Here is a 12,360-nt window from a genome sequence, read left to right as displayed (position 1 = left end):
GTTTCATGAATCAGATCCATAAACTTTCAAAGTTATGATGGTAATTCAACAGATACCCCCAATTCGGCCAAAGTTCATTGACCCTAAATGACCTTTGACCTTGGTCATGTGATGTGAAACTCAAGCAGGATGTTCATTGATACTTGATTAACCTTATGTATAAGTTTCATGAACTAGGTCCATATATTTTCTAAGTTATGATGACATTTCAAAAACTTAACCTTAGGTTAAGATTTTGATGTTGATTCCCCCAACATGGTCTAAGTTCATTGACCCTAAATGACCTTTGACCTTGGTCATGTGACATGAAACTCAGGCAGGATGTTCAGTAATACTTGATTAACCTTATGGCCAAGTTTCATGAACTAGGTCCATATACTTTCTAAGTTATGCTGTCATTTCAAAAACTTAACCTCAGGTTAAGATTTGGTGTTGACGCCGCCGCCGCCGTCGCCGTCGCCGTCGCCGCCGCCGTCGCCGTCGGAAAAGCGGCGCCTATAGTCTCACTCTGCTATGCAGGTGAGACAAAAACTAAGGTAGATTCAAACAGGGTTAAGTCAGACCAGTATAAGATTGAAAAAGATAAGAATAGACGTACACAAAGCAGTTGAAAAAAAAGGCACACATACACTCTATAACACACACCGTCACTCAACAGGAAACACACACCCTCCTTTCTTTCATCATTATCATCATCATCTCTCCCACCCCCCCCCCCCCTTCATTATAATTCCCATTCTCATCCTCATTCTATCTTAATCTCGGTCAGACGTAAGACACTCCCATGCGTAATCAATGGGTTCTCAACATAAAAAAACACAAGCCAAAAAAAAACCTCAACGGCTTGAAGAAAGAAATTTATAAAGAAAAAAGATGAGAGGCGAAAAATCTGAGTGGTCTGGCTACTATTCGAAACTTGAAAAAATATCAAATTATTGAAAATAGTGTTGAGTCAGTCACTTCAAACCACAGATGCCAGCATCACCACCACAATGATGTGAATTCGATCAAATGATATTACCGATGGTATCGATGATGACCCCAGCTTCATCGACCTCGTCAAAGACATCTTCGATATATGGTTGTCGGTTTTGTTGTCCGTCACTTACTAAGAGTATGTAACCACCGGCTGGATCATCAGTTCCTGATACTCCCTTCAAAATCTAAACAAAATAAATACAGTGAATAACATATTTTACATATATAAACAGATCCCTTGAATATTACGTTACAAATATTAGACGTCATTCCGATCGAAAAAAAAACAATAATACATTTACTATTTACATCAGACCCGACAAAAATATGTTTTTAATATTGTTGTCGTTATATTTTCTTGGGTTAATTTCACCTTTTCGTTTATTTGATTTCATTCAAATATATTAGAGACTTAGATATTAGACTAGTTAGATTATTTGATTATCCTATCAATGACATGCGTCCTTTTCTGATATCAAGTAAAAAGAGATAACTATTCAGCATTTTTTTTATATATATTTTTATAATTTTATTAGGAAAGCATCACATTTCACAATTCTTAACAAGCATGAGTTGTTTAAGTATAATAATCGTATAACAGGTACATGTGGGCTACGTCACATAAGATTTGCAAGGAATTGCAAACATAAAATAACTACACTGTAAAAAATGAAGTGGTAACTTACAGTGCTTGTATAGTGACTGCAGTACGAGTACTGATTTTCTAGTTCAAATTTGAACTAGAAAATCAGTACTCGTAGTGCAGTCACTATACAGTGCGTCCCAGAAAAAACGAAACCGAGATTAAGTGATGATTTATCATAACTTAATCAAAAATACAATAGACAAATGACCTACCAATGTAAAGCTTAGAATCTCCTCTTTCATCTGATATTACTTAGATTATTCCTCCTTCACGCATGAGTGAGCAAAAACAATTTGAAGAAAAGATACCAAAAACTCATTTGGCGGGGGGTATTTGAATTTCAAAAAGAAAATCACATTCCTAAAAAGTTCAATATTTGCTCTTTTATTTGATACCTTAATCACAAAAAATGGTGAAGAAGTCAAAAAGTTATGTTACCTCGAAACAACGATTGTATTTCCATAATTTCATTAAATAAACGTGTTTTCACCGGTTTCCCACAGAAGCTATCGCTTGGTTAACAAAAGACTGAATGCATGACTGATCGTCAACAAAACGGGAGTGTCGAGTGAGTTTGAACGCTAGCCTGTAAAACCTCTTAATTTTATGAAATTATTGAAATTTAAGCCTTATTTTAAATAACCAGAACTTTGTTATTTCTTGACCATTTACTTTTATTGAGGTATAAAATTAAAGAGCAGATATTGAACTTTTTAGAAATGTGGTTTTCTTTTTGAAACCCAGATACAGCCCGCCAAATGACTTTTTGGTATCACTTCTTCAAATTGTTTTTGCTCACTCATGCGTGAATAAGAAATTATCTAAGTAATTTCAGATGAAAGAGGAGATTCTAAGCTTTACAATGGTAGGTCATTTGTCTATTGTATTTGTGATTAAGTTATGATAAATCATCGATGAATCTCGGTTTCGTTTTTTGTGGGACGCGCTGTACAAGCACTGTAAGTTACCACTTCATTTTTTATAGAGTAGGGGAAGGCGGGGTAAGTTGAGCATAGGGGCAAGTTGAGCCACCACCCCCAGGCCAATAATGAATGAGTCGGACATTGTGGTGGTATCATGCATTGATGACCCATTGCGTAACCCCTAACCCCACCACATTTTTTCAACTTTGAAACAAAAAGTACTTTTTTAGAGGGAAAAATACAAATTTCAGCCAAAAAAGTAAAAATGGGTGTGAAATAGATAAGTGCTTTTTACACGCACACGCCTATAAATATAGTAAAGATATTAAAACAACATTGTTAGTCCAGGTATGGATCTTCATTCTTGTTGTAGTTTTTTACATGATGGATGCATAAGAAATGTGTGGATGCAAAATTATTGCATTAAATTAGGACTGGGGTAGGTTGAGCAAACCAACATGAGGAAAGTTGAGCCATGGTAATTCTTATGGTAATGTATATAAAAACAAACAAACCCTTAAAAGCCATCGATATGCAGGCAGAAAGGAACAAATTTACATGACTGTTCTTTTCCTTTTATAGGATGTTTGTATTTATAGAGAATAAGCGAGTGAAAAGACTTTAAATAAAAAAAATTGACATGGTGGTTCTTCCCCCATACATTTTGTACATGGTTTTTGTGGCTCAACTTACCCCAGAAGGTGGCTCAACTTACCCCACAGATGGGGCAAGTTGAGCCATTTGACATATCTTTTTTCAAAGGTGACAGTGACTTTCAGTGTGGGGGTAGAAAGTTATATATAGGTGAACAATATTTCAGACGAATTAGATTTTAAGGCAAGGTACTTATTTCTTCGAGATCATTAATCATATCAGTTCTAACATGCAAAAAGCAAAAAGTGTCACAACTTACCCCGCCTTCCCCTACTCTGATTAGTTCCTGGTGAAAAAACTGCGCCGATGATCTTGCTTGGCCATTTTCATTATAACGATAAATTTATGCTAACCATAATGAACGGACCAAAATCAAGTTGTCATCAGGGTTTCTTGTTGTCTTTATAAAGATTTTATTATTTTATGATATTGATACAGATTACGAAATTGAAAGTATGAAAAAGAATGAAATTCTTTGACAGATCTTTTGCAATTACATTGTTTAAGCTCACAATGTTTAGGAAAACAATTCATGTCGAGATAGTATCAAACATGATAAATCTTTGTCTGTTGGAAGAACTACTAATAAAAAAAATAGGGTAACACAGATCTAAAGGACAAGTCCACCCAAACAAAAAGTTGATTTTAATAAAAAGAGAAAAATCTAACAAGCATAACACTGAAATTTTCATCAGAAATGGATGTAAAATAAGAAAGTTATGACATATTTAAGTTTCGCTCAATTTCACAAAAACGGTCATAAGCACATCCCAGTCGGCAAATGAGGGAACTAATGACATCACTTACTCACTATTTCTTTTGTATTTTATTATATGAAATATGAAATATTCTAATTTTTTCTCTTCATTGTCCTGTGAAACAAAGTTTTAATTCTCGCTGGACATGTGGAATTACCATTGTTTAACATTCCATGGTTCAGTCAATTTGTTCCTTATTGTCAAATCTGTATAAAAAAATTGAAACATTGTATAATTCAAACGAAAAAATCAAAAGAAATAGTGAGTGAGGGACATCATCCATTCTTTGTGCATACACTATAAAAAATGAAGTGCTAATTGAGCACTTACAGTGCTTGTATAGCGACTGCACTACGAGTGCTGATTTTCTAGTTCAAATTTGAACTAGAAAATCAGTACTCGTAGTGCAGTCACTATAGCACTGTAAGTGCTCAATTAGCACTTCATTTTTTACAGTGTATAACTACTTTGTGAAAATTAAGCGAACTTTAAAATGTCATAACTTCCTTACTTTACATCCAATTTTGATGAAATTTTCAGCATTATGCTTGTCTGATTTTTCTCTAATGATTCAAATCAACATTTCTCTGAGGTGGACTTGACCTTTAACTTACTTCAATCCCTTCCAAGATTCCACATCCGATACAAGTCGGACCATTAGCAATATTCGGCAATCCCAAGACAAGACTCTCACGGCTGGTATCTGTGATTTCGCTCAAGTGCGCAATGGTTCGGGAATAGTCGGAGAAATGTGCTATCCCTACAAAGCTACCGTCATCGATGGTATAGCGCAGATACTGTGTTGCTGCTTGGTTGAGTTTGGTCAATCTGTCGTTGTTCTAAAACAAAGGAAACGTGAAATGCAAGAATGCAACTTATTTTAACATACTCAAGATACTGAATTATTGTGAGATCGAGATTGTCTATTTTCAAAACAATACCGTGAAAAAGGATGTGTGGGATGGGTGAACGTTGGTGTACTGTTTAACCATGGAGGTAGATAGCCCGGGGAGGGGCCACTCAAATATAATCTGTAGGCCTACACATGCGTGACCAAGAGTGTGTTCAATGTCGATTTTCAAATCTAAATAGCAACATGAATCATGATTAAAAACTCAATTCCAAAACACCGAACACAAATACGATCAGCGGTGCACCGTTCAGTGTCGAAAATATAAAGTCGTTTATTATGTGGATCGTCTTTAAATTTCCCGCTTTGACCCATCACAAGAAAGGTCAGTTTATGTATATGGACCATGGAGTTGGCATCAACTGCGAGAGCGCAAAGTTTGATGAATATGACCACGAATTTGAATAAAATAATGGTAGATTGGTCTGGAATTTTTCCTCACATATAGATGCAAAGCATTTGGTCCGTTTTTTTATGTTTTAAAAAGCACATTCGCTTTAATAAAAGTGCTGATAGTTAAAAAACGAGCACATGAACCCATATTTTTTAATGGTTGTACCTCTTAGGTCTACTTTCCTCTACAACTTTGCAAAGTTTGATGAAAATGACATGGGTTTTGAATAAAGTGCAGCAATAATTGTACTTTTTCAGTTTGTTATTGAAATTTCACATTTTTGAGATTGGGTTTTTGTGCAGAAGCTGAAGCACCCCTAGTCTCTTGTCGAGGCCATGTCGGCTGCTTTCCGAGCGAACATGGCGAAGCAAGGGAGAGAGCGAAGCAGAGCGCCGCGAGACAGGAAGACGTTCCTCATGAATATATAATTCAGCTCAGATGTCAAGAGGCCCTGGCTCGCGCCAGGCGTAATTCGCTTCGCGAATTAGGAAATCCCTCGCTTCGCTCGGGTAGCAACCGCCAGGGCCTCAACAAGAGGCTTTAGCACCCCAAGATTTTTCTGACGGTACTGCGTATACACGGGCAGCATCCCCTGAAAATCTGTTCGGTATGCTAAAATGTAGAGATTTTGACCAAAAACCTTTTTTTAATACCAAACGTTGGTTAAGTTTAAAAAAAAAACACCACTGAAATCCGCTTTCTTTATGCCATGTTGGGGTTGTGGACTGTTTTTTTTTCATTCACTTGTATGGGTGTCTCTGTATTTTTTTTTTTTTTTTTTTTTTTTGGACTGGGTTTTTTCATTCATTTGTATCTGATTTCTTTATATATACTTACCCCCATGCTCCCACTGACATCAAGGACAAGAACGACTCGCCTTTCCCGAGCCTGTACAAGTCTAAAGGTCGGTGTGGTGTCAATATCTTCTTCGATTGGAGGGTTGTTGCCTTCCAAGAAATCTTCTGTCTCAAGCATCACGTCCCAAGCGCTTCTCCCGTCACATAAGTTGTTATGTTTATTTTGAGCTTCACGGTTGTGGAAATGTGGTCCGTCATTACTGTCGCAGTATCCGATCACCTAGATGAGATTAAGAAAATACACTCTGCTGTAAAATTTAACAAGAATGAAAGATAATCTCCCCAATACACACACGCATTTCTGGGACCTGTATTACATGTATAAAAAAAAAAGATTGAAAAATGGTTTCAGTATTCAAAGATAAAATCTTGGGGGCTATAGTCATGTATATTGCTGTACATGCGTGGCCAACAAAAAAAAACGCTTTTAAATTTTTTTTTTCTTCAGTTTTGGACGCGGGCCGCGAGTGCAATCATTAAGGGTATCAAAAACACAGATATTTTTTTCTTAAGAGTAGTTTTGAAAGATTGGTCAATGGTCAATCGCGGGGTCAAACGTTATTAGGGTATGCTTTTTTCCTTTTTTTTTAAAGACTAGCCAACCGTTTTCAAATTGACTCAGTTATTTTTCTGGGTGGAGATTTCTGTTTTGAGGGATTTGTGCTTTCTCTGTGTGTTTTGGTTAGTTTGTTCGTGTTATAAACTTACCGAATCCAAGAATTGAGCATACATTATTGAAGCTGGGGATGTTTGTCCTTCTAGATTGGGGAAGAAGAAGCAATCTTCTTCGTAGAGACCGGTAGACGAATCACGCTGACATGGTGCAAAAGTGTTGATATTAAGTGCTTCACCCTCAAGTTGATCACTACATCGAGTAGCGACGATATCACCAAAAGAGTTGACATAGAACTTCTGGACACTTTCGCCATCACCTTCTGTATGATACTCATCAAAAAGCCCCCATCGTAGGTGACCCCATTCATGAGTCAATAGCTTGCCTGTGAGAGGAGGTAATGAACAATTAGACAAATTGGCATCCTGTATAGAAGGATTGTGTTATGGGATATTAAACACCTTCTTTTTTCGTCTTTGGTTTATTGCGCATAGTAATGCACCTTTATACCCGTAACCTAAATAACTTAAAGAGAGTATGGGTTCTCATGATTTCTTTTATGAAATGATGAAGGTAATAATTCTCGATCTGTACACAGTTGTTACTCTTAATACACATCGGTAGACGAAATATTATCTGCAGCATGTATTTCTGCTCAGAAGAAATATGGAATTTTTTAGGCCTATATAAATATATATATATATTTTTTTTTTTGCTACTTCAGTCAAATCCGTAGGACAATTTAACCTCGGTATTAACATCATTTACGTGAAGGGATTACCAAGAATTTTGATAGACGGGGATGACGGCTAGCCTAGATGGCGTAATATTCTTAATGGAATGGTAGGAGTTTTAGTTCCACGACCTGTAAATCCTTTTCCTCTTCGTTTTTTTTTTTTGTCATTCCCTGTTATTACTCTTCACATCTATTTCCTTTGTTTGAATAATTTTTTGTCAATAACTTAAAGATTACACTCTGAAATGAAATGTTAAATCAACATTTAAAAGGTCAGTGAGGAATGACAACCTTTCTAAATGTTGAACTTATACCATTTTTAAATGGTTCGACCCAACAATAAAATCTGATACAAAATTAGATTTTTTAAAATAAAAATGTCAATATTTTGCTCGCTCGTTTCGTTCGCTCACAACTTGTAATACGTTTTGCTCGATACACTATATGGCCCCCTCAATTTTTTTTAGCTCATTCACGCCACTGATTATTAGAAGAAGTCAAAGAGAGCTTGCAGTTTTTCTTGATTTCGAATAAAATTGCATGATTAATGAAGTTAATAATTCTAGAACCGCCACCCCCACCCCCAGCAATTCCACAAAGTCATATAGCACAATTGAATTAACAGAAATGGCGTGTTTTCTGTTCCGAATAAACTTGCATTTAATACAAATTTGCATAGCAGTATGATGAAGCAAATTACCTTAAAACTGGCTTTCCATCGCAAGCTACTAGTAGTAGTAGTAGTGTAGTAGTAGTAGTAGTAGTAGTAGTAGTAGTAGTAGTAGTAGTAGTAGTAGTAGTAGTAGTAGTAGTAGTAGTAGTAGTATAGTTTGCATGTGCGGCAACCTGGTCGGTACCGACGCGGCGTGGCAGCGCCGCTCATGCCCCGCCGAAACTCTTGAAAATATACGACACCCCAAACCGGACATTTTTGACAATCGTGAAAAAAATATATATATTATACGTACGTACGTAGTATTATTATAAACTAAATAAGTATGGTAGTGGATCGTATTACCGAACACTTTTCATGAATTCAATCATATCAAACACATAATTCTCATCAAATACATCAAACTTTCACCATAAATACACAATTACCTACATAATATAAATATGTAAAAATTTTGCCGAAATCGTTTTTCTGTTTTACGATATTAGCTTCCAATCGAATCCCTCTTCTGGTCACTTGAAAAAGGTATCGTATTACCAAACGTGTGTTTTCTATGGGAAAATTGAGAAAACAACAAAATCACCGATTTTCATCATCTTTCTATTCATTTTCTCTTTGGAAGAATGTTGCAAAGTTTTGAGCGTATGAAATTATTTTCTGACGTGTATGATGCGCGCGTTCGGTAATACAAGGCCTGTCGGTAATACAATCACTCACTATACGCAGTAATATTATTACGTACGTACGTATAATATTATTACGTACGTACGTAGTATTTATCACGTACGTACGCATAGGCGGATCCAGGGGGGGCCGGGGGGGCCGGCCCCCCCCCCCCCCCCATTGGCGGAGAAAAAAAAGGGGGAAAAAGGGAAGAATGAAAAAAAAAGGGGGGAAGAGAGGAGGAAAAAAGAAGAGGAGGAAGACGAGTGAAGATGAGGGGAAGACTTGGAAAATAAAAATAATCTTTCATGTCACTATATAAAATTTTCGCTCGCGCTTCGCACTCGCATTGCCTATTAGGTGATTTTCATATCTTGTTCAATATGGAGTTTAAATATCAAGTTTGGAAGTCAATATACAAAACATATTTCACCTCAGAAATCGAACTTTCATTATTTTGTGTGATTTACAAATAGATTTTTAAAAAGTACTTTGTAAAAATGTCAGTTTTATGGTTTGAATATTAGCATTTCGTGCTCGCACTGCGCGCTCGCAAGTTTTGATTTATCAGGTACCAATTATATTCGTGTATTACATGAATTTTTTCAAAATATCCCTTTTCAGGTCTGATTGTCAAAACGAATCAGCTAGCGCTGCACGCTTGCATTTTGATTGGCGAGTTATGTATGTCTCAATATTGATTATACAACAAACTTCTTAAAATCCCCTTTTCATGACAGTTTATCAAAGGTTTTGGCTCGCAATTTGCGCTCGTATTAGTGGTTGAAAATATATTAAATGATCCATCCTATTTATGATTACAAAAGTACTTGAAATGTCCAATTACAGGCCATATTATCATCAGATTTCGCGCCCTCATTAGGCATTAATGAACAAGATATTAATTTAATAATTAAAATTGTCCCTTTTGTTTCATCTCGCACTTAGCAAGAGGAATAGGAAGATAGTCGTCATTTTCATATGATGACATATCCTAAGGAAGTCCCGGTCCTATGTCAAAACTCAAAGTAAGAAAAATATCAGCTCTTTGTTAAGTGCGATTCATATCCACCTCACAATTTTCCTACAAAGTGCTTGAAATATAGAGCTGAAATTGAATTTTTTCCAGATCGGAATATCAAATAGCTTAAGCTCGCGCTTCGCGCTCGCTTTGATTTTCATGATAAAAGATTATTTAGAATGCCTAGATTCTAGGTCTAAATATGAAACACGCGCGCGCATGTTTATTCAGATACTCAACTTGTTCTCTATTTAAATCATTATCCAGTTTCAGATCACAATATAAACAATTTCTGCTCGCACTTTGTGCTCACTTTATTGATGTAATTGGAAGATCGCCAATTACTCATCCTTTTCATGATTTACAAAACATGAATATAGTGTCTCGTTCGAGATTTAGACCTACTGAGCGAGACACTCTATTCATGATTTACAAAACATGAATAGAGTGTCTCGTTCAGTAGGTCTGAATCTCGAAATTTTCCGCTCGCGCTTCGCGCTCGCATCAATATTGTTTAGTTAGGCCTATATAGCTATCCTGTTCACGATTACAAAAAATGATTAAAATTTTCCTTTCTTTATGTAGAAATGTCACAAATTTTCAGCTCGCGCTTCGCGCTTGCATTATTTGATTGTTGAAATATGTAACCTCTTTTCGATCAGTTCAAAACGTATATAAAAAAATGTATGCTCGCGCTTTGCGCTCGCATTATCAATGTAAGGAAGATCCCCAATTACTCATCCTTTTCATGATTTACAAAATATGAATAGTGTCTCGTTCAGTAGGTCTAAATCTCGAAATTTTCCGCTCGAGCTTCGCGCTCACATCAATTGTTTGGTTATATACCTATTCTGTTTAAGTTATAAAAAGTGCTTAGAATTTCCATTCTTTGGGTAAAAATGTCAAAAATTATCAGCTCGAGCTTCGCGCTCGCATTATTTGATTTTAAAATATCTTCATGGCTAAATGCATGCAGTCTTTAACAGGTATCTTTTCCATCAGTTCATTTCTGCTCTTGCTTCGCGTTCGTAGTAATTATTTAGTTGCATACACATCTTTTTAAGGATAACAAGCATTGTCCAGAATGTTCAAATTTTAGGAAAAAAATATATATATAAATAAGGATTACGATATGATATATTTATGTTGATTTATAAGAATAAAGCTAAAAAGTGACTATTAGGACTACCCCTTCAAAGAAACTTAAAAAAAAAATCATCTTCGAGCAGCCGATCGGGGAAAATATGGCTGAAAAGAAAATTCCGACCTTTTCTGTTAAATTGCAGAAAATTTCCTGTTTTATGAATTGACAGAATGATTCCGTTATTGCTTTCTGCAAAATCTTCTCTTTTTTCTGTAAAATCAGGGTTTTTCAGCAGTGTAGAATCATCTGACCTTTCACACGGAAAATTCGTACCGTTAATTGAGTGAAAATTAACTTGAATTCACCTCCAGAGTTGAATTTTAATTCGTGATTGTGATTAGCGTTCGTGATTCTAGTGTGGTTTCACACGTGCTAAAAATTCGTAATTAGCGTTCCTTTTCACTGGAAATCATCATTCAAATCACGATTTTTTTTTACCGTGTGAAAGGGCGGTATGTGTACTTCGATATAATCAGTTTGTGATTTTCTCCTTAGTGTTTTCCCTTGAGGCAACATTCTAAGTCAATCATGTAAATCATGAAAGATTATTGCAATGAGTCCTAAAAGAAACAATAGGTCTTTTCACACGTGAATTTTGAATCATCATTGTATCGATGACTGCAACTCATCTTTAGAATCATCGTACCATTCACACGGCAAATTCGTAGCATAATTTGAGTGAAACGTATGTTGAATTCACCTCCGGAGTAGAATTTGAATTCGTGATTGTGACTAGCGTTTGTGGATCTAGTTTTGTTTCACACGGGCTAAAAAATTGTCATTTGCCTTATTTTTTACTGGAGTCATCATTTAATTTACCATTTCTTTTACCGTGTGAACGGGCGGAATTTTCCTTTGACTAATAATGCATTGGAATGCTTGAAAGAGGTGATGTTTGAGCAAATTTATTGTTTGTAGTGGATATTACTTTTCAGTCACTTTGATTTTTTTGTATAAACTGATACAGATTTCATAATTTATTTCAATGAGGGTATTTTTCCTTACCCATAGAACCCCATATATACTCGCTGTTTGCTCTGTCAGTAAGGTAGTTTGGAGTAAGATGAATATATTCTCCATGTACCCCGCATCCACCAAGCTGAAGAGTGTATGGATTATCATCCCATTCTGGGTTAGCAGCATCGATAATGATGTTAGCTGTCTCAAACGATTCAGTCTTAGCCGATTCATACTCAGGTTTTGGCGTCCATGTCTTAGGGATGAGTATTGTGATGTTACGCCAATAAGCCCGGTGTTTTGTGGCCGTAAATAGATGTCCAGAGCCCGAGGAGAATATATCCTGAATTGGAAACAAATAAATGGTTTTATAAGAGCTTAAAAATTTACATTACCTGACATTCAATTATATAAATGCAAATAGGTATACAAA

The 12,360-nt window shown here is 35.9% G+C and overlaps 1 protein-coding gene across 1 annotated transcript in view; it reads right to left on the bottom strand.

Moving 5' to 3' along the window:
* LOC129258044 (calcium-activated chloride channel regulator 1-like) overlaps positions 1-12,360 on the bottom strand; it is a 48,003-nt gene that overhangs the window by 11,947 nt on the left and 23,696 nt on the right. The window contains exons 3-7 of the mRNA XM_064096085.1: positions 11,976-12,270; positions 6,829-7,118; positions 6,101-6,340; positions 4,574-4,798; positions 1,022-1,163 (exon numbers count right to left, since the gene is read on the bottom strand). Coding sequence (XP_063952155.1) covers positions 1,022-1,163; positions 4,574-4,798; positions 6,101-6,340; positions 6,829-7,118; positions 11,976-12,270 — 1,192 coding nt within the window. The remainder of the gene's footprint in view (positions 1-1,021; positions 1,164-4,573; positions 4,799-6,100; positions 6,341-6,828; positions 7,119-11,975; positions 12,271-12,360) is intronic.

The sequence above is a fragment of the Lytechinus pictus genome, chromosome 3, assembly GCF_037042905.1.
Source record: "Lytechinus pictus isolate F3 Inbred chromosome 3, Lp3.0, whole genome shotgun sequence".
In the NCBI taxonomy this organism is placed as follows: Eukaryota; Metazoa; Echinodermata; class Echinoidea; order Temnopleuroida; family Toxopneustidae; genus Lytechinus; species Lytechinus pictus.
The sequence above is the reverse complement of the archived record's forward strand: the minus strand, read 5'-3'. Positions and strand labels throughout refer to the sequence as shown.